This window comes from Dipodomys spectabilis, unplaced genomic scaffold, assembly GCF_019054845.1.
Source record: "Dipodomys spectabilis isolate Male_0828 unplaced genomic scaffold, ASM1905484v1 ptg000360l, whole genome shotgun sequence".
NCBI lineage: Eukaryota > Metazoa > Chordata > Mammalia > Rodentia > Heteromyidae > Dipodomys > Dipodomys spectabilis.
This window is the reverse complement of record NW_024871037.1, coordinates 2,822,521-2,842,127: the sequence shown is the minus strand read 5'-3', so window position 1 is coordinate 2,842,127 and position 19,607 is coordinate 2,822,521. Positions and strand designations below refer to the sequence as shown.

The 19,607-nt window shown below is 57.2% G+C and overlaps 5 protein-coding genes across 7 annotated transcripts; 4 read left to right on the top strand and 1 right to left on the bottom strand.

Moving 5' to 3' along the window:
* The first annotated feature begins 274 nt into the window (after positions 1-274).
* Hyal1 (hyaluronidase 1) lies at positions 275-13,672 on the top strand. 3 transcript variants are annotated; one of them, XM_042666120.1, is made up of 4 exons: positions 275-389; positions 1,149-2,069; positions 2,507-2,596; positions 2,712-3,214. In XM_042666120.1, the coding sequence occupies exons 1-4, from the start codon at positions 369-371 to the stop codon at positions 3,027-3,029; spliced, it is 1,350 nt and encodes a 449-aa protein (XP_042522054.1). In that variant the 5' UTR covers positions 275-368; the 3' UTR covers positions 3,030-3,214. The 3 variants fall into 3 exon arrangements, with proteins under 3 accessions (XP_042522054.1, XP_042522053.1, XP_042522052.1); XM_042666119.1 differs by lacking the exon at positions 275-389 and adding an exon at positions 13,662-13,672 and having other exon boundaries at positions 1,096-2,069; positions 2,712-3,050; XM_042666118.1 differs by lacking the exon at positions 275-389 and having other exon boundaries at positions 1,096-2,069.
* Positions 5,015-8,482, top strand: Naa80 (N-alpha-acetyltransferase 80, NatH catalytic subunit). The gene is made up of 2 exons (XM_042666123.1): positions 5,015-5,103; positions 7,095-8,482. Exon 2 carries the CDS (start codon positions 7,511-7,513, stop codon positions 8,276-8,278), a length of 768 nt encoding a protein of 255 aa, XP_042522057.1. The 5' UTR covers positions 5,015-5,103; positions 7,095-7,510; the 3' UTR covers positions 8,279-8,482.
* On the top strand, positions 5,027-11,782 carry Hyal3 (hyaluronidase 3). The gene is made up of 4 exons (XM_042666122.1): positions 5,027-5,103; positions 9,417-10,330; positions 10,931-11,020; positions 11,147-11,782. The coding sequence occupies exons 2-4, from the start codon at positions 9,434-9,436 to the stop codon at positions 11,414-11,416; spliced, it is 1,257 nt and encodes a 418-aa protein (XP_042522056.1). The 5' UTR covers positions 5,027-5,103; positions 9,417-9,433; the 3' UTR covers positions 11,417-11,782.
* On the top strand, positions 12,151-18,294 carry Ifrd2 (interferon related developmental regulator 2). The gene is made up of 12 exons (XM_042666121.1): positions 12,151-12,418; positions 14,537-14,656; positions 14,746-14,830; positions 15,443-15,567; positions 15,637-15,794; positions 15,927-15,977; positions 16,449-16,627; positions 16,715-16,820; positions 17,102-17,239; positions 17,332-17,460; positions 17,557-17,652; positions 17,793-18,294. Exons 1-12 carry the CDS (start codon positions 12,361-12,363, stop codon positions 17,871-17,873), a joined length of 1,326 nt encoding a protein of 441 aa, XP_042522055.1. The 5' UTR covers positions 12,151-12,360; the 3' UTR covers positions 17,874-18,294.
* A 475-nt stretch (positions 18,295-18,769) lies between these two features.
* Lsmem2 (leucine rich single-pass membrane protein 2) lies at positions 18,770-19,603 on the bottom strand. The gene is made up of 3 exons (XM_042666077.1): positions 19,434-19,603; positions 19,160-19,345; positions 18,770-18,962 (listed from the first exon to the last, which is right to left on the bottom strand). The coding sequence occupies exons 1-3, from the start codon at positions 19,531-19,533 to the stop codon at positions 18,829-18,831; spliced, it is 420 nt and encodes a 139-aa protein (XP_042522011.1). The 5' UTR covers positions 19,534-19,603; the 3' UTR covers positions 18,770-18,828.
* Positions 19,604-19,607: the final 4 nt, after the last annotated feature.

Genomic DNA, 19,607 nt, shown 5'->3' with positions numbered 1-19,607 from the left:
TGGTCAGCTAATGTCATCATGGCAGCGATCTAGAGAAAGTGTATTCTCTGAGCCTATAATCCTCAGGAACCCGGACGCCAGATCACAGCAGCTTCTTCCCAGCTGCCTGAGCCTCCTCCCTACCTTTCCAGCTACACAGCACAGCCACAAAGCCCTGCCAGTGGGTGTGGCCACTGCTAGCCCACCCCCTACCCCACCAAGGCTCCACCCCCAGATGGGGTTGGGTAGTGTGACCATCTACAAAACGCTCAGAATTTCTAGCAGCAGCTTTTTCCTCTTGGAGATTCTGGTGCAGCTGGGGCTTTGGAGTGTGAAGGCGGAAACTCTGGCCAAACCCTGCCGAGGTATAGAGTCAGCAAGTTTGGAAGATGAAGCTCTTCTGCCCTGAGGTCAGTAGGGACAATTGGGCAGCTGGGCAGGTGGGGGGGGGGGCACAGTGAGGGGTCCAGAAGGGCTGGGCTGATCTAAGCCACTGAGCATCTCTTTTCCTAGTGGCTACTAGGAGTTCTAGCGGAAGTGATCATGAAGTGTCCCTCTGATCTAACAGGGCTGTCTGGAGTGACAAGTTTAGCTCAGCCCCTTCTTCCAGAGGAGATGTCATGGCCTCGCTGGTCCTTGGGAAACACGGGGAGACAATCTTTAAGCCAGGGCAAGATTGGTGGGAGGCAGATGACCTAGGCTTGGCCACAGAAGTGATTGGCGTATCTCCTCTAATGGCAGTGTTCCCCTTTGGGCTTCTCTTCATCGACCTCCCTGGCCACTGTAGGGCAATGTTTAACTCAAATCAGAGCCAAGAAGCCAAGCGCTGGGGGCTCCCGCCTAAAATCCCAGCTACTCAGGAAGCTGAGATCTGAGGATCACGGTTCAAAGCCAGCCTGGGTAGGCAAGTCCGTGGGACCCTTATCTCCAATGAACGCACCAGAAAACCGGAAGTGGCGCTGTGGCGCAAGTAGTAGAGCGCTCACCTTGAGCTGAAGTGCTCAGGGTCAGTGCCCAGGCCCAGAGTTCAAGCCCCACGACTGACAAAAACAAAACAAAACAAAAACCAGGGCCAAGGATGGATATGTGAGCAAGGGATTCATCCCACCTGCCCTGAGCAGATGATAGAAAGTTCCAGGCCTCTCCTCAGCTTTGCCTCCCCTGGCCAGGTGTTCGCAGACCCACTCTGTGCTGCCACAGCCCAGTTGCTTCGCATCTGTACTCTCTTCTTGATCTGGCTGGACCTGACTCAAAGCTCCAGGGGTCCTGTGGTAACCAACCAGCCCTTCATCACCGTGTGGAATGCCGATACCCAGTCATGTCTAGAAAGGCACGGCGTGGATGTGGATGTCAGTGTCTTCGATGTGGTCGCCAACCCAGGGCAGACCTTCCACGGTCCTAACATGACTATATTCTACAGCTGGCAGCTGGGTTCCTACCCTTACTATACAACTACTGGGGAGCCAGTATTTGGTGGCTTGCCCCAGAATGCCAGCCTGTATACCCACCTGACCCGCGCATATTGGGACATCCAAGCCGCCATCCCCGTGTCTGCTTTCTCCGGACTGGCAGTCATTGACTGGGAGGCATGGCGCCCGCTCTGGGCCTTCAATTGGGATTCCAAGGACATTTATCGGCAACGTTCCCGGGCCCTGGTACAGACACAGCACCCTGATTGGCCAGCAAGCCAGGTGGAGGAAGCAGCCAAGGACCAGTTCCAGGAAGCTGCGCAGGCCTGGATGGCAGGCACCCTGCAGCTGGGCGAGACACTGCGTCCTCGTGGCCTCTGGGGTTTCTATGGCTTCCCCAATTGTTACAACTATGACTTTCGGAGAGCCAACTACACAGGGCAGTGCTCACATTACATCCGGGTCCAAAACGACCAGCTAAGATGGCTATGGAACCAGAGCCGTGCCCTCTACCCTAGTATCTACATGCCCACAGAGCTGGTGGGCACAGAGAAAGCACAGCTGTTCGTGCGGCATCGTGTGGAAGAGGCATTCCGTGTGGCTGCAGCTGCCAGGGCCCCTCACCTGCCTGTGTTGCCCTATGTGCAGATCTTCTACAACATGACAAAACTTCTGCCCTTGGTAAGTTTTGTGGGACCCCACCCCTCCATCCCTGGGTTGTAGGGTTTGAACTTGGGGCCTGGGTGCTTTCCCTGTGCTTTTTTTTTGTGTGTGTGTGTCACTCATGGGGCTTGAACTCTGGGCCTGGTCGCTGTCCCTCAGCTTTTCAGCTCAAGGCGAGAGCTTTACCACTTGAGCCACAGCGCCACTTCTGGTTTTCTGGGGGTCCATTGGAGATAAGAGTCTCCAGGACTTTCCTGCTTGGGCTAGCTTTGAACTGCGATCCTCAGATCTCAGCTTCCTGAGTAGCTAGGATTACAAAGGTGAGCCACCAGTGCCTGGCATATATAGCTATATATTATTTATTTAGCCCATCCATCAGTGTCACAGAAATCTGCCATGGGAGCCAGGAAGAGCGGTTCAGAGCTGTGTTGTCTTTTTTTTTTTTTTTTCCACAGGAAGAGTTGGAGCACAGCTTGGGGGAAAGTGCAGCCCAAGGGGCAGCAGGAGTCGTGCTCTGGATGAGCTGGGTACACACAAAGACCAAGGTGAGCTGAGGCCTGGGGGCAGAGAGGAGATCCCGTCTCGCCCTTCCTCCCCACTGCTGCCTTAGGTAAGTGGATGCATGGTTGTGGTGTCTCTAACACTCCCCTTCCCACCCAGGAATCATGCCAAGCCATCAAGGAGTATATGGATACCACACTAGGGCCCTTTGTCCTGAACGTTACCAGTGGAGCTCTTCTCTGCAGTCAAGCCCTATGTACTGGCCATGGGCGCTGTGCCCGCCACCAGAGCCATCCCCAGGCCCAACTGTTCCTTAACCCTGCAAGTTTCTCCATCCAGCTTACACACGGTGGCAGACCCTTGACCCTGAAGGGTACCCTCTCACTTGAAGATCGGGCACAGATGGCTATGAAGTTCAAATGTCGCTGTTACCAGGGCTGGCGGGGAGCCTCGTGTGAACAGAGGGACATTTGGTGATGGGCAGGTTCTATACATTGAGTAGACCTCATGCAGTCTTGAGGTGACCACAGCGTTCCTCAGACACAGCACAGACAAGCAAGTCATGGTCATAGTCAGGAGGATACTCAGTTACTATCCTGAGCATGTGTCCTGCACGCACGCACACACACACACACACACACACACACACACACACACACAGGCTGAGGGAGTTAGAACCTGGGGCAGAGGGGCTGGGAAGGTGGCTCAGTGGTAGAGCGCTTGCCTTGCATGCATGAGGCCCTGGGTTCAATTCCTCAGTACCACATAAGCAGAAAAAGCCGGGAGTGGCGCTGTGGCTCAAGTGGTAGAGTGCTAGCCTTTAGCTGAAGAGCTGAGGGACAACGCACAGGCCCTGAGTTCAGGCCCCATGACCAGCAAAAAAAAAAAAAAGAACCTGGGGCAGAGATCAATCATCCTTTTCCATGTCCTATGAGGTTACTCCTCAGGATCATAGACAATTCCTCCAGAGACACTGAACCAGCCTTTCCAGTGGTCATTCACAAAAGATGCCATCCACCAAGGAAGGGCCTGTTCTGTACTAAAGCTGGCTAACTTGTTTAGTTTTCACAATGAGGCTGTGAGAAAGAAAACCAAGGAACCCACAGGGAGAGGGAGGTTGCACAGCAGGAAACGACAGAAGTTCAGATCTAAGCTGTCTGGTTCTAGAGATGGGGTCCTTGCTCACCTGCTCTTGAATAACTTGATAACCAGCACTGCAGGACCTACTGATTCACTGAGACACTAGCACCACCCCACCCAGCAAATAAAGCAGACGTGATGTGATTTTATTTAGGAGATCTGTTTATTTGAATGCTGAAAGTGGGCCAGCTCTGGTATCCAGGATGCACCGTAAAGGTTCCTCTTTTTTAGTCCAAGTCTAACATCTGCTGGGGGCAGCGACTAACCAGAACCTTGTTTCTATGTTGGGCAGGGAGCAGGATCCTGTCCCCAGGGAACCCAAATAAAATGGGACTCTGCTGGGTGCTGGTAGCTCACGGCCTGTAATCCTAGCGACTCAGGAGGCTGAGATCTGAGAGTCACAGTTCAAAGCCAGCCTGGGCAGGGAAATCCATGAGACTCTTATCTCCAATGAGCCACCAGAACATGGGAAGTGGTGCTGTGGCTCAAGTAGTAGGGCGCTGGCCTTGAGCTGAAGAGCTCAGGGACAGTGACAAAGGCCCAGAATTCAAGCCCCGTGATGGATCCAAGATAGAGAGAAAGAGAGAGGGAAGGAGGGAGGGAGGGGGAAAGAGAGAGAGAGAGACTCACTCTCCAGGTTCTAGTGGCTCAGGCCTGACTCAGGAGCTACTCAGGAGGCTGAAGATCATGGCTCGAAGGCAGCCTGAGCAGGAAGGTCTGTGAGACTCTTATCTCCAAGTAACCACTAGAAAACTAGGACTGGGGCAGTGGCTCAGAAGGTGGAGTGAAGCACAAAAGCTTTGGGAAGGCGCCCCGGGCCTAAGTTCAAGCCCCACAACCGCCCCCTCCCCGCCAATGGGACTTTACGGTCAGAGCCTGGGATGAGCTGAGGCGGGGCGGGGGAAGCAGGGGCGGGGCGGGGGAAGCAGGGGCGGAGCTAACGTCGGAGGCGGGGCGAGGGCTGAGCTGAAGCGGAAGTGAATCCGAACCAGACCTGATTGGGAGACGCACGGACCTTAGAGGCGGAGTCTGAAAGGACACCGGGCTGGAGGAGGGGGCGTGGCCATCTGGAAACCACGCCCTCGCCTCCACAGGGGCGGGGAAGGGACTGAGCCTGCGCCCTCGTCCTGGTGTTGTGACGTCGCAGAACGAGGGGGCGGGGCCGGGGCGGTGACGCTCCGGCGTCCCGGGGCCGGGCCTGGCAGCCGTGGAGGAGCTCCGGGGAGAGTTAGTGACGCCGTCGACTGTTAAAAACCTGCACGTGTCGGCCGCAGCACACCGCTGGGGCGGGGGGGGGGGGGGGGGAGGACGGGACGCAGCCGGAGCGGGAGGACCGAGGAGTGTGAGCCGGAGACCGTGAGAAGCCGAGCCGTGCGGACACAGAACACCCCAGCACCAGCATTATTAACATGTCAGTACCGCCTCGCCCTCCCTGCGCGTCGCTCGGCCCCCCCCCCACCTTGGAGGTCCCCGCGTGCCCAGGCCTTCCCTTCGGGTGCAGGCCGAGCCACACCCAGCCCTGGAGTCAATCCTTCGAACCCCTTACCTGTGACCCATGTAGGGGCGGGGTGGGGGGGGGAGTCGAGGCCCCTGGAGAGGGCAGCCCCGCCCCTCCCGCGCTTCGCCCCGCCCACAGTGGGCGGGGCTGCGCTGCAGCGTTCATTCAGCCTGTGGGGTAGCTTGTGGGTGGGGGGGGGGAGTGTTGTGAGACCTGAGGGCCCACCTTGGAGCTTCAGGCCTTGGGAGCGCCGCTTCTTTCTGTAGAGAGGTGGCTGAAACAGGTGAGGGGGCCGAGGGGAGGTGGGGTGTGGCATGAGGAGAATTGGGAACTATTATTAAGGACTAGCTCCAAGGGCTGGCGGGAAGAGAACCAGGAGGAGCTCTGTGGAGAGGAGAGGAGACCACTGTGAGAAATTACACAGCATGTGCTGCCAGAGCGGCTGGCTGTGAGTTCAAAGGAGTTCACAGGGAGAAAAAAAAAAAAAACAAAAATAAGGAGGAAAGGAGTGAGCCCCCAGCACAGATCCTCTCCTAGCTAGGCAAGATCTCAAATAATATGAGCAGAGCCCGAGCTTGTCGCTCACTCCTGTAATCCCAGCTACTCAAGAGGCTGACATCTGAGGGTCGTGGTTCAAAGCCAGCGGGGACAGGACACCCTTGAGATGCTAATCTCCAGTTAACCACCTAAAAAGTCAGAAGTGCAGCTGGGGGGCTCAAGTGGTAAAGCGCGAGTCTTGAATGCACAAAAAAAGTCCAGGGACAACACCCATGTCCTAAGTTCAAGCCCTAGGAGGACCAGTGCACAAAAAAAAGCCACAAAACAAGAACAAAAAAAAAGATGGGGGACTGGGAATGTGGCTTAGTGGTAGAGTGCTTGCCCAGCATGTATGAAGCCCTGGGTTCGATTCCTCAGTGAAACAAACAGCTGGAAGTGGCACTTTGGCTTAGTGGTAGAGTGCTAACTTTGAGCAAAAGAAGCCCAGAGACAGTGCCCAGGCTCTGAGTTCAAGTCCCAGGACTGGCAAAAAAATAAAAAATAAAAAAGACAACAATAGGGTTTGCATACAGGAGTTCTGAGCCCCCAACTTGGAGGCCGTTGGCCACCTCTGGATATATAAGGAAGCTGTGGTCCTTATCTTGAGTGATTACAAAACCCAGAGGGAACCTGGCCCACAGTTGTAACTGTCTGGTGCAATTGCGGGCCCTACACTGCACCCCCACCTGGTGTTGCTGGGACCCCATCTGGTGGAGTCAGTTGGATCTATATTCAGTGTCCTGAGCTGGGCAGAATCAGAAAAGGAGCCAGAGGTTTTGTGACTGGGCAGGGAAGGCAGAAGAAGGAGGGGAAATGCTAAGCTTCGAGAATGAGTGCCCAAGGATCAGTGAGACATGGGCATGGTCCAGGAAGTTGAAGAGGCTGGCAACTGGAGGGAGAGCTGCCAGGTAGGGAAAGGAAGGAACAGGGCAGCTCCTGGAGAGGTGGTGTTTCTTCCAAAGAGAACCTCAGATGGGTGGAAGCAGTAGCTATGGTGTCTGGTTTGCATTTTCTGTCCAAGGCCAGCCAGGCTTAGTAGTGGAAAGCTAGAGAGAAAGAACTGGGAAACAGGCTGGGTTGATCATCTTGGGGAGGAGAAATGGATAGCCAGGCAGATAGAGAAGCCAGAACCCCTGGTTTCTGCCCTAGCCTTCAGCTTACCATCTTTCTCAGCTTTCCTCCAATATGTCGTAGGATACTCGGATACATGCACCTGAATTCTCTCCCCCAGGGTAGAGAAAACAGGTCTCTTCCAGGCCCTCTGTACCATCAGGTGAGTGTAAGATCGCTGCCCAGTTTCAGGATACACTTAACTCCCTTTGCACTCATTAGTCCTTCCCTACCCCAACTGTGTCCTCCCGATACAGCCCAGCCCAGCTGTTATTCCCCAGGAGGGGAGCCTTGTGGTTTGAGGAGATGCCACTGCTTGGAGACTATGGCCCTATCGGACTGGCACTGAGCCACCTGCAGCCTAACAGGAGGTGACCTTGGCTCCCAGCCTGCCTCACCTGAGCCTGGATCCTACATGTAGGCAAGAGCTGACCCTGAGCTCTGGCCCAGCCAGGCTGCTGTCCCCTACCCTAGACACCCTGAGCACTGGATGGAGCTGATCCTGAGTACCAGCCCGGCTAAGCTGACTCTGGTTCCTGCATGCCAGCCAAAACTGACCCCGAGATTCAGCTTGAACAAGCCCACCCTGGATCCCACCCACCAGCCAGAGCCGCCCCTCCCCGAGCACCAGCAAGCTAGTTGAACTGACTTTGGCTTCCATCTACCTTGAGAGATGAACCTCAGTCCTAGCCCACCTGAGCTCACCCTGGATCCTGCGCCCCAGGCCAAGGAGATCCCAGTGCCCAGCCTGGCGGAGTTGACCCTGGAGCCTGCCCACTGCCGACCTGAGCTGCTGGATGCTTGTGCCGACCTCATCAATGATCAGTGGCCCCGAAGCCGGGCCTCCCGGCTCCACTCCCTGGGCCAGTCCTCAGATGCCTTCCCGCTCTGCTTGATGCTCCTGAGCCCCCACCCTTCCCCTGAAGCAGCCCCCACTGTGGTGGGCCATGCTCGCCTGTCACGAGTTCTAGACCGGCCCCAGAGTCTCTTAGTGGAGACGGTGGTGGTAGCCCGGGCCCTGAGGGGCCGTGGCTTTGGACGGCGGCTCATGGAGGGCCTGGAGGCCTTTGCTCGTGCCCGAGGCTTCCGACGGCTGCACCTCACCACTCATGACCAGCTGCACTTCTATGCACACCTGGGCTACAAGCTGGGTGAACCTGTGCAGGGCTTGGTCTTCGCCAGCCGACGGCTGCCTAGTACCCTGCTTCGTGCCTTCCCTCAGACCCCCTGGCCCCAGACACCCTGCAAGACTCCTAGCCTCACTGCCAAACCTGCCCCACGCGGCCACACGGGGTCCCCGTTACCACCACCTCCGCCCCTGCCCCTGCCCACCTCCTCTCCACCCCCACCTCCGCCGGGGCCCCTTCCACCCAGCCTGATACAGACCCAGTACCAAGACCTGAAGGGATGTCCCATATTCTGGATGGAAAAAGACATCTGAGGGCTACCCAGGAGAAGGCGGCTATCCCCCAGGTCACTGGACTGCCCAGGCGGCCGGCCGTACCTCAGCCTCAAGCCCCTGGTGGGGGAGAGGAGGTAGCCTTAATCCGGGCATCTTTCCTGTGTTCCAGCAGGGCCAGAAGTGGCTTCGTAGCTCTGCCGCAGAGCCGTTAGTATGGCTGAATAAAGGCTTCCGTTGGGTGTGGCTGCGACCATTTTATTTGTTAACCATCCTAACCCTGCTCATGTCCTCCATCCTGACAAAAGACACCCAGATCCAACTTGGCCCTGGAGTCACTGTGGGGTGATGACTTCCCCTTTATCCCCTCCCACCCTGCTAGGCCCAAGAGACAGTGACTATTCCCTCTCCTTTTCACTCATTACTATTCGCTGAGCACCTACTATGTGCCAGGCCCAGAAATGGACATAGCCAATTACACAGATAGCTTCCCTTCCTCCCCCCACCCCACACACACACTAAGAGAATAGACCTGGCATGACTGTAGCAAGATCCACGGCTGGGACAAGGGAATTCAGTAGTGTCTTGACACTCCCTCCTGATCCAAGAAACCTAAAGGAAATGGTGTTCAGCAGAGACCTGAGTGTTGAATAGGAATGAAGTTAGGCCAGCAAGGAATATTTCAGGGGAAGGGAGAAGAACAAAGAGGACTCTGACTTGCTGTGTGGGAGAGGTCTCAGAGGATATGCTGATATCCTTGACAGAGAGGGAGAAGGCTAGAGGGAAGCTGCCAGTCTAGCCTGGGGTGTGGTGGTTCTGAGAAACCAGTTGGACCCTAGAGAGCCATGCCTTGCCCTGCCCTCATTCTTTCTTTCTTTTTTGGCAGTCTTGGGACTTGAATTCAGGGCCTGGGCACTGTCCCTGAGCTACTTGTGCTCAAAGCTACCACTCTTAACCACTTGAGCCACAGAACCACTTCCGGCTCTTTCTATTGATGTGTGGTACTGAGGAATTGAACCCAGGGCTTCATGCATGCCAGGCAAGCACACTCTACCACTAAGCCACATTCCTAGCCCCAGCCCTCATTCTTGGGCAGATTGCTTTCTGGGCTTTCCCTGCAGTGGGGAAGGCCTGGCCTTGGCCATGGACTCTCCCTGCTCACACCTCGTCTCTCCTGCAGGTTTCCATCTCTGTGGCATGACCGCGCAGCTAGGCCCAGCCCTAGTGCTGGGGGTAGCACTGTGCCTGGTGTATGGCTGGCCCTTCTTGAAGGCTCCTGAGCGCCCTTTCTCTGTGCTATGGAATGTTCCCTCAGTACGCTGTAAGACCCGCTTTGGTGTACGCCTCCCACTCAAGGCCCTGGACATCATAGCAAACCACGGCCAACATCTGCATGGCCAGAATATCACCATCTTCTACAAAAACCAGCTTGGCCTCTATCCTTACCTTGGGCCCAAGGGCATAGCTTACAATGGGGGTATCCCCCAGGCTGTGCCCCTACACCGCCACCTGGCACGAGCTGCCTACCAGATCAACCACAGCCTGGCATTCAACTTCTCTGGCCTGGCAGTGCTGGACTGGGAGGAGTGGTATCCACTGTGGACTGGAAACTGGGGTCACTACCGCCGAGCCTACCAGACCGCCTCGTGGACTTGGGCACAGCAGGTGTTCCCTGATCTCAACCCTCAGCAACAGCTCCACAAAGCTCATGCTGGCTTTGAGCAGGCAGCCCGGGCCCTGATGGAAGATACCCTCCAGCTGGGCAAGGCACTGCGGCCCCATGGCCTCTGGGGTTTCTATCACTACCCAGACTGTGGCAATGGCTGGCACAATATGGCTTCCAACTACACCGGCCACTGTCGTGCAGCTACTCTGACCCAAAACAACCAACTGCATTGGTTATGGGCCGCCTCCAGTGCTCTCTTCCCCAGCATCTACCTCCCACCCAGGCTGCCACCTGCCCACCACCAAGCCTTTGTCCGATACCGCTTGGAAGAGGCTTTCCGTGTAGCCCTGGCTGGGCACGTACACCCTCTACCTGTCCTGGCCTATACCCGCCTCACGTATCAGAACTCTGGGAGGTTCCTGTCTCAGGTAAGTAGAAGCTAAAACCAGGAAGTCTGAGTCCAGGGCCCTGGTCCTGTGTTAGAAAGGTCCGAGAAGACTTTGCCCAGGGAGACTTGGGGAGTGGTCCTGATCAAGAAAAAGGCCCTATTCTAGAAACATCTGACCAATGAGGCAAGGCTCAAGAGATGGATAGAGCCCAGCCTTTGGAGCTCTTAATCAAGAGGACTTATTCTCTGAGTGGAGGCCGTGAGAAATCACTCAGAAGCTCTATTGCAAAGGGGCCCCCACGATCTAGAGATAAAGTCCAGATCATGGCAGGGAACCAGTTTGTTTTGTCAGGGCCTGGGTACTGTCCCTGAGCTCTTTTTGCTCAAGGCTAGTTAGTGCTCTACCACTTTGAGCCACAGCATCCCTAATGGTTTTCTGGTGGTGAATTAGACATGAGCGTCTCACAGACTTTACTACCAGGGCTGGCTTTGAACCATGATCCTCAGATGTCAGCCTCATTAGTAGCTAGAATGACAGTTGTGAGCCACTGGTGCCCAGATTGAACCAGTTTATGGTTAAAAAAAAAACAGGGGGGGAGGGGGACAGTTCAGCCTGACTTAACAGTTCTTTTATCTCCAGAATGACCTGGTGCAGACCATTGGTGTGAGTGCAGCACTAGGGGCAGCCGGCGTGGTGCTCTGGGGGGACCTGAGTTTCTCCAGCTCTGAGGTGATCATTACCCCCTTCCGCTTACCTTATATAGCATATGCTGGGGTTCCCAGGGTGAGGGAGAGGCCACATACATCAAGACTATGGAGTATAAGCATTGACCTACCCTTCCCTTTTCCAAACTAGGATGCATGTTGGCGTCTCCATGACTACCTGGTGGGCACCCTAGGCCCCTATGTGACCAGTGTGACCAAGGCGGCTATGGCCTGCAGTCACCAGCGGTGCCACGGCCATGGCCGCTGTGTCCGGCGAGATCCAGGGCAAAGGGAAGTCTTTCTGCACCTGCAGCCAAATGGCAGCCTTGGAACTTGGGAGTCCTTCAGCTGCCGCTGTTACTGGGGCTGGACGGGACCTACTTGCCAGAAACCTAAGCCTGGACCGAAAGAAGCTACCTAAAAGCCCAGGGACCCCTCCCTTCCTGCCCTGGCCAGCTCTTCTCTGCTGTTGCTCTCCCAGCCCTGGGAGAAATCCCCTTTTTGTTCCGCTACAACACCCACTTCCTCCCTACTGCCCTTGGGATCCCTGGTGGGAAAGCGGGGGGTGGGGGTGGGGGGGACGCAGGGGCTCTCTCAGGCCCGAAGAGAATCAGTGTTCCAGCAAACTAGGGTTGGCAGCCCTACACTTCACTGGATCCACACAGAAGTCACAGGAAACCCATCCCGGGGCAGTGGGGCTGGAGGCGGAGCTGAGTTCCGTCTATTAAGTGCTAAACCGTTGTCTATATTCTGCTTTCATTATAAAAGTCACATTTTTTTTTTCTAACCACCTGAGGTTTGTCTATTTCCCCTATTCCATCAAACCCGAGCTCCTCTCACGTTCCTCAAACCCGAGCAACTTCACAACTTCTCGCAAGTGCCCTCCTCCAAGGGTCCTGAAGTGCCAACCACGCCGCGAGACTTGCCCGGGGCGGGAAGGGCGGAGGGTGGGAGGGTCGGAGGAGGGAGGGCGCAGGGCATTGTGGGTGCATAGTTTAGTTGGAGCGGCGTCAGTTTGTGGGGCTCCAGAGGGGACTGCGATTCCCATGGTGCGGTGCGCCCAGCCGGCGGCAGGGGGAGGGGGGGGGGGGCCCTCATCTGCGCGCACAGCCCTCTGGGAATCGTAGTCCCGGGCGCGTGGATTTGGGTCAGAGCGGGGTGTCCGGGAACTTACCTTCCCAGAGACCAGTTTGACAGGGCGGGGCGCCTCGAGAAGATGGTGGGGCGCGCGTCGTGTGGCTCCCGTCGCCCGTCCAAATCTCAGTGCGGTGCACTGGCCAGCGTCTTGCTGGTCTGGAGCCCTTGTCCGCCAGGACCCTGACCCCGCGCCCACCCCCGCCACAACACGCACTCCTGCTTCCCAGCATGCCCCGCGCCCGTAAGGGCAACGCGGCCCGCAAGGGCGGCCGGCGCCGCGGAGGAGGTGAGTTGGGGGGCGCGGGGTCCAGCCTGGAGCCGCGGGGTGGGGGCTGGGCGGGGGGAGAACCCTACGTGGCTCCTCGGCGGTGTCTCCGAGAACCCGGGGGTCCGGACGCCCCTCGGCCAGCTCGGTCTTCTCGATCACTGTCCAGGCCCGCACGTGCCCCGGGACGCGCCGGCCACGTGTGCGCCCAGACTCGGGCCTCGCCCGCCGGGGGTCTCCCGCGCCCCCAGCTGCGACTGGGCCGCCACCTGAAGCCACAGGGGCTTCAGTTTCCCCATAAGCCTTGCTCCTCTGTTGTTCGTTGACAGTGGACCAAGTGGGAAGACAGTCAGCCCCCCTCTCCACGCGCGTGTGTGCGTGTGTGCGCGTGCCAAGGCCTGGTTCTTCCCTGAAGAACCGGGAAGGGGACCGAAGCCTCACCTGTTTTGGATAACTGAGGGAGGTGCCCTCAGGACGGTACAAAACTGGAGCCCTGAGAATAGGTGAAAACCTTAGAGCCTGAGGTCCGAAGGGATCCTTGGGTCTCCTTTATCAGCCTGCGCCAGAAGTCTGTGGTGTGCTGTCAACACATATGTTTATTCTGCTTGGGTAGGGTGCCAGCCAGACACAGCTTTAACCTGACCGCCGCCCTACTGGGGCTTTTGGTGGGGATACATTTGTTCAGTGTAACCATTTCATAACAAGTGCCGGCACCATTTGCTGAAGAGCGCCAACCCCATATGGAAACCTGGGAAACCCGATGGGAGGGACTTCTGGGTGAGTCCTAAGCGGTGGAGAAGAGTGAAGGTGTTGTGTAATGGCAGCCAAAGGAACCAGAGCACAGAGGCTGGAGTGAGAGAAGGCTGGGCTGTTTGGGCATGCAGAGTGGTAAGAGGATAGGTGTGCAGAAGCCTCTGTGTGGCTGGACAGTTTCCTACGGGCAAGGAGCATAAGTACCTGAGCTGTAGAGCCAGTCTGGTAATTAAAACCTATCTGGTCATCCTTGCCAAAGTCAGTCCCTAGCCCTGGACTGAATCTACACATCATGTGAACCCATACATCCTGTCGCCACGGACCCCAATATTTCCCTATTGTGAACCTGTTTTTTTTTTTTTGGTCTGGGGGCTGTCCCTGAGCAGTTCAGTTCAAGGCTAGCACTCTACTACTTGAGCCACAGCGCCATTTCCGGATTTTTCTGTTTATGTGGTGCTGAGGAATCAAACCCAGGGCCTCATGGATGCTAGGTAAGCACTCTACAGTTGAGCCACCTTCTGAGCCCCGTGAACCTGTGTTTAAAGGCTGATATAGTCAAGGGCCACCTTCTGCTCTTTCAGGATCAGGAGGTGCCAGTATGTTTATACCAAGAGCTAATAGTCCTGAGCAGAATAAAGGAAGCTCAAAAGAAAATTTATTTGAAGCAGGGTGCTGATGGCTCACACCTGTAATCCTAGCTACTCAGGAGGCTGAGAGCTGAGGATCGGGGCTCAAAGCCAGCTGGTGCAGGAAAGGCCATGAAACTCCTATCTCCAATAAACCACCAGAGAAAACCAGAAGTGGCACCGTGGCTCAAGTGGCACTGGCCTTGAGATGAAGAGCTGAGGGACAGCGCCCAGGCCCAGAGTTCAAGCCCCACGACCGACCAAAAAAAAAAGTATATATATATTTGAGGTACAGGGAGCTTGGCTTCTGCCCCAGGGCTCATAGGTAACTTGAGAAGTGTATTGGGCTGAAGCAGAGCTGTAGCTCATTTGTCTTCAGCTACTCCACCTGAAAGAGCTGCTCTTGACACTCTATTTTGTCATTAGAGAAACCTTGGTTTTAAATTCTGTGCAACTGATCCAGTAATCTCTTCTTTCTCCCTCTCCCTCTTCTCTCCCTTTCTCCTTTGTGCCAGTCCCGGGGGCTTGAACTGAGGGCCTGGACACTGTTCCTGAGCTGCTTTTGCTCAAGGCCAGCACTCATCACCTGAGTCACAGTTCCACTTTTGGCTTTTTGGTAGTTTATTGGAGATGAGAGTCTCATGGACTTGCCTGCCCAGGCTGGCTCCGAACAACAAGCCTCACATTGCAGCAGCATCCTAACTAGTTAGACATGAAGTACCAGTGCCTGGCTCTCAAATGCCAATTTTATGCTTCCCAGGTGCCCGGAGTAGTGCCCAAGCGGACTCAGGGTCCAGTGAGGATGATGCAGCCAGCGAGGCCCGCAGCACCACCAGCGAATGCCCCAGCCTTGTCAGCACCGCTGCCGAGGACGGCCTGGGTGAGAGCAGGTGGCGGTTTCTGGCAGGGGTTCAGAGAGGGCTCCATTGAGCAAGGGCAAGAAGTCGTGCTGACCCACTGGCCTTGCAGGGGGTGATGCCGTGGATGAGCAGGGTCAGCAGGAAGACCTTAAGGAAAAGCTAAAGGAATATGTGGACTGCCTCACAGACAAGAGGTACCTCTGGCTGCGAGCCAACGCCTGTCTATATTCAGGGTCCTAATCAGCCTATGCCAGGTATGAGCGAGAGAGGAGGATCGGCCCATATGACCTCGTGTGTGTGTGTGTGTGTGTGTGTGTGTGTGTGTGTGTGTGTGTGTGTGTGTGTGTCTGATCCTGGGACTTGAATTCCAGTTCCTAGGTTTTATCCTTGAGCTTTTTTGCACAAGTCTAGCACTCTACCAGTTGAGCCACAGCTCCACTTCTGGCTTTTGGGGGTGGTTCGCTGGAGATTAATGTCGCATGGACTTGGCCTGCCTGGGCTGACTTGGAACCTCGATCCTCAGATCTCAGCCTCCTGAGTAGGTAGGATGACAGGCGTGAACCATTGGCAACCCCCCTTTTTTTTTTTTGGTCGGTCGTGGGGCCTGAACTCTGGACCTGGGCGCTGTCCCTCAGCTCTTCAGCTTAAGACTAGTGCCCTACCACTTGAGCCACAGCACCACTTCTGGCTTTTTTCTGCTTCTGTGGTGCTGAGGAATCGAACCCAGGGCCTCATGCATGCAAGGCAAGCGCTCTACCCCTGAGCCACCTTCCCAGCCCCAACCCGCACTTCTTTAATTCCCCCAGTGCCAAGACCCGGCAGGGAGCTCTGGATAGCCTGCGCCCAGCTCTTGCCTCGCATCTGCTCCCTGACTTCTTGCTGGAGCGCTGCCTCACACTGGCTGATGCCCTGGAAAAGTGCCTCAAGAAAGGTCAGGTCTGGGGTGTCTGGGGCAGGTGATGACACTGGCTGCCTGACCTAACCGAAAAGCATCTTGCAGGGAAGGGTGAGGAACAGGCCCTGGCTGCTGCTGTGCTCGGCCTGCTCTGTATACAGCTGGGCCCCGGACCCAAAGGAGAGGAGCTGTTCCGCAGCTTACAGCCCCTGCTGGTCTCGGTGCTCAGCGACAGCACAGCTAGCCCCACCGCCCGGCTGCACGTGAGTGCCCTGCTTCCATCAAGCCTCTCCTCCACCCCGTCTCTAAGCAGAGGGTGGCCTCCACCTGCCCTGCTTCATGACTGAGAACCTAGGCTCACCCCTGACTGTGGCCCGGCTTTGTTCTCCCAACAGTGTGCTTCTGCTCTTGGCTTGGGCTGCTACGTGGCTGCCGCTGACATCCAGGTGAGTGGCTTTGAGACACAGGTGTTAAGAATTCCTAAGATCCCCGCTAATGCCAGTTACCCAGGAGGCTCAGATCTGAAGGTGAAGGTCCGAAGCCAGCCCCGGTATCTCCTGCTCAGCCACCCACAACTCTACCATCAGGGACTTCCCTTGCTGGCCTGGATAGCAGCAACATGAACTGGGCACTGCTGGTGGCTCATGCCTGTAATCGTAGCCAACCAGGAGGCTGAGATCTGAGGATCGGGGTTTGTAGCCAGCCTGGGCAGGAAGGTCTATGAGATGCTCATCTCCAGTTAACCACCAAAAAGCTGGAAATGGAGCTATACTCAAATGGTAGAGCCTTGAGCAACAAAGCTCAGGGACAGTGCCCAGGCCCTGAGTTCAAACCCCAGAACTGGCGCACGCATGCGTGCACACACACAGCTTATAACTTTGTCCCTAAACCATTCTCTTGCCTTCTTGTGCTCCTAGGACCTGTTGGCTTGTCTTGCCTGCTTAGAAGGTGTTTTCAGCCGGCACTGCGCTGCAGGTGGCTCCCCACCTGCTGTGATCCCCGCCAGTTTGCATGGCCTGCTCGGTGCTGCCTTGCAGGCCTGGGCATTGCTGCTCACCATTTGCCCCAGCACCCATCTCCGCCATATCCTTGACAGGTAGGCACGGCTGCCCGCTGGGAGCGCAAGGGGAGTGTTTGGAGGAGCCTCCCACCTACATGGTAGCTTAGCCTGCCCCTTCCCCAGGCAGCTGCCCCGGCTGCCCCAGCTGCTGTCCAGTGAGAGCGTGAACCTGCGCATCGCTGCCGGCGAGACCATCGCGTTGCTTTTTGAACTCGCCCGGGACCTTGAGGTACGAGAGACAGTGGGGGGGGGGGGGGGTGAGTAGCCTAGCTGTTGGGACTCCCCAGACTGGGTAACAGAACATGTCCCCGGAAGCAGCAGCCCGGGGTCCTTCTGAAGGGGGGAAGGTGGCCACAGGTTGACAGGCTCGGAGCTAGGATGAGGGGTGGCCCCCTTGGCAGAGGCCTAGAAGGGGCTGCAAGGTGCAGCAGGGAGGAGGCAGGGTGGCGAGTGCCAGCCTGGAAGGCTGCTACCCTGCAGAGCTGGAGCCTGCTCTCCATCTCCCTGCAGGAGGACTTCATCTACGAGGACTTGGAGGCCCTCTGCAGCGCTCTGCGCACGCTAGCCACGGACAGCAACAAGTACCGTGCCAAGGCCGACCGCCGGCGCCAGCGCTCGATTTTCCGTGCTGTGCTGCACTTTATTGAGGTGTGTGTGCGTGAGCATGTGTGTCCTAGCATGTGCGTGTCCCCAGACATAGCCACCAAAGCCCAGCGGTGTGGGTCTTACTCCCCTTACAGGGTGGTGAATGTGAGGAAGAGAAAATCCGCTTTGGATTTGAAGTGCTTTACGTGGACAGCTGGGCTCGGCGCAGAATCTACGCGGCCTTCAAGGAGGTGCTGGGGTCCGGCCTGCACCACCACCTCCAGGTCCGGGTGGGGAAAAACATCACGGGGGTGGGGAGGGCCGCCCCGCCTGGCCGCATGGGAAGGCCCCAAGTTCACTGCCCTTCTCTCTGTCCCCAGAACAATGAGTTCCTCCGGGATGTCTTTGGCCTAGGCCCCGTGCTGGTGCTGGACGCCTCTGCCTTGAAGGCCTGCAGGATTTCTCGCTTTGAGAAGGTTTGTACCCTTCACCCACGGCTCTTTTCCCTTGAGGAGGAGCTTCCTGTGAGCTGCAGGAAGGATCTGGTCTCCCTCCTTCTCTGCTCACTAGATCCACTCTCCACCCCCATTCCCCCCTCCCCCCCCCCCCCCCCCAGCACCTGTACAACGCTGCCGCCTTCAAAGCCCAAACCAAGGCCCGGAGCCGCACGCGGGATAAGCGGGCAGACATCCTATGAAGCCGATCACCAAGACTGTCCGTGCCCCTGGCTGTTTTTTAACCGAAAATGGTGCAAGAACTGGCCCCTGCCAGTGATTGTCACTTTATTATTATTATTTTTTAAATGAGAAAAACCGAAAAACAGAACACAGGGTGGGAGGGTTGGGGAGGGGGTGTCAGCACCCTTAGCGGTCTGGCTCCTTCCTTTGTCCCTGCATGCAGCCCCTGCGGCCTCGTCCTGCCCCAGCTCAGGGTGCCCCAGTGTGTGCCTGTCCCGGGGCTTGAGGGGCAGGCAGGCAGGTGGGTGGGGGGCTCTGCCTTTTCTTTCTTAGGCCTTGCTCTCCTAGGGTGCCTGGATAGGTACCCTCCTAGCAGGGAGGAAGGTCAAGAGCTACTTGGAATGGAATTGTGTGCTGGTTTTTAAAGATGACAAGAAATGATGTCCTGCCTAGCCTCCTGTGGTCTCGGGGTCTTGGGGATTTCATGGGTGTTCCCTCCCCCACCCTCCCCCTTGTTCCCTGCTGCGTCTCCCCCACCCCACCCTTGCTCTCTAAGGCAGTCTCTTTCCCCAGGGGGCCTCCCCCAATCTGTCTTTGGAAGTTGAGGCCGGACCCCCCCCCCCCCCCCCCGGGAGTCCTGGCAAGAGTGGGTGGCTGAGCAGGGTCAGCTATTTCTAGACTTCTGGGGGTGGCCAGAGGTTGCTGACCGGCCACGGAAGGCCGCCAATAAGACTTAAGTGCCCCAGCCTTTGACCTTGGGAACATCCAAAGCAGTGCTTTGGCACCAGGAGGCTGGGCCAGGCCTGGCTGGGGAAGTCAGCAGAGGCAGGCGGCTAGAGAGGCACGTCAGGCTCTTCTACAGAAAGAAAAAAATAAGAAAATCTCATCAAGAAACTAGGGTAGACACAGCCGGCATGGGGAGCAGAGAGGCGAGGCCTGCCAGACACCCACAGACACGCCGGGCCCCGGGGCCCCTCAGCTGGGCGCCCGGGCGATGCTGGAGTTGAGCCTTCGGAGCTGGCTGAGGCTGGCAAGGCGCAGCTTGAGCAGCGTCTCCTCCTGTGTGCGCAGCGTGTGAGCCAGCACCCGCAGCGATTCGCTCTGCAGCACTGGGGGGGGGGTAAGGGAGGGACTGTCAAGCGCTTGTGAAACCCAGGCAGGTCACATGCCACCCCATGGCTTCCCCCACCAGCCCAGCTCCAGGGGGCACCCACTTACCCCCCCCCCCCAGTCACATCCAGCCTTCCTCACTGCAAACCCCACCCCACGCCTCTCCTTCATCCCTCCTGCCCTGCCCGTCCCTTACCACTCAAGTACACAGCCAGAATGGCCAGCGCCAGGCAGGTGAACACCAGCAGGGCCAGGAGCAGCAGGAACCCCCCACGGCCACAGCCCGGGCCGCAGCCCACCTGCGCGCACAGCGACGGGGGCAGCACGCCCAGCAGCTCGTCCCACGGCCGCACCTCTTCAGCCAGATAGGGGCGCAGCAGGCCTGCAGAGACGATGGGGGGGGGGAGCCGCAGGTGCATTCTCTTTCCTCTGTGCCCCAAACATCTACCCCTCACCCCTGCCCTGCTCACCTCCGCTGTGCAGGTCGCTGATGGACTCCACGTGGTGCAAACGCACCTCCTCCAGCACGTGGTTGGGGGCCAGTGGCGCCCTAGTCCTCTGGTTGTGCATCGGTGCCACCGAGTCTGCAGGAGCAGTGGGACTGACTGAGCCAGCAAGTACCCCTCCCCTTCTCCCAGGTCGCT

Bases quoted from the DNA above. Each gene is read 5' to 3' on its own strand.
- Ifrd2 (XM_042666121.1), top strand. From the start codon at position 12,361: ATGCCCCGCGCCCGTAAGGGCAACGCGGCCCGCAAGGGCGGCCGGCGC. The intron at 12,419-14,536 runs GTGAGTTGGGGG...TATGCTTCCCAG, and splicing joins CGGCCGGCGCCGCGGAGGAG to GTGCCCGGAGTAGTGCCCAA. The intron at 14,831-15,442 runs GTACCTCTGGCT...TAATTCCCCCAG, and splicing joins GACTGCCTCACAGACAAGAG to TGCCAAGACCCGGCAGGGAG.
- Naa80 (XM_042666123.1), top strand. From the start codon at position 7,511: ATGAACCTCAGTCCTAGCCCACCTGAGCTCACCCTGGATCCTGCGCCC.
- Hyal3 (XM_042666122.1), top strand. From the start codon at position 9,434: ATGACCGCGCAGCTAGGCCCAGCCCTAGTGCTGGGGGTAGCACTGTGC. The intron at 10,331-10,930 runs GTAAGTAGAAGC...TTTTATCTCCAG, and splicing joins CTGGGAGGTTCCTGTCTCAG to AATGACCTGGTGCAGACCAT. The intron at 11,021-11,146 runs GTGATCATTACC...TTTCCAAACTAG, and splicing joins TGAGTTTCTCCAGCTCTGAG to GATGCATGTTGGCGTCTCCA.
- Lsmem2 (XM_042666077.1), bottom strand. From the start codon at position 19,533: ATGCACAACCAGAGGACTAGGGCGCCACTGGCCCCCAACCACGTGCTG. The intron at 19,346-19,433 runs GTGAGCAGGGCA...TCGTCTCTGCAG, and splicing joins CAGCGACCTGCACAGCGGAG to GCCTGCTGCGCCCCTATCTG. The intron at 18,963-19,159 runs GTAAGGGACGGG...CCCCCCCCCCAG, and splicing joins TCTGGCTGTGTACTTGAGTG to TGCTGCAGAGCGAATCGCTG.
- Hyal1 (XM_042666119.1), top strand. From the start codon at position 1,101: ATGATAGAAAGTTCCAGGCCTCTCCTCAGCTTTGCCTCCCCTGGCCAG. The intron at 2,070-2,506 runs GTAAGTTTTGTG...TTTTTTCCACAG, and splicing joins TGACAAAACTTCTGCCCTTG to GAAGAGTTGGAGCACAGCTT. The intron at 2,597-2,711 runs GTGAGCTGAGGC...CTTCCCACCCAG, and splicing joins GGGTACACACAAAGACCAAG to GAATCATGCCAAGCCATCAA.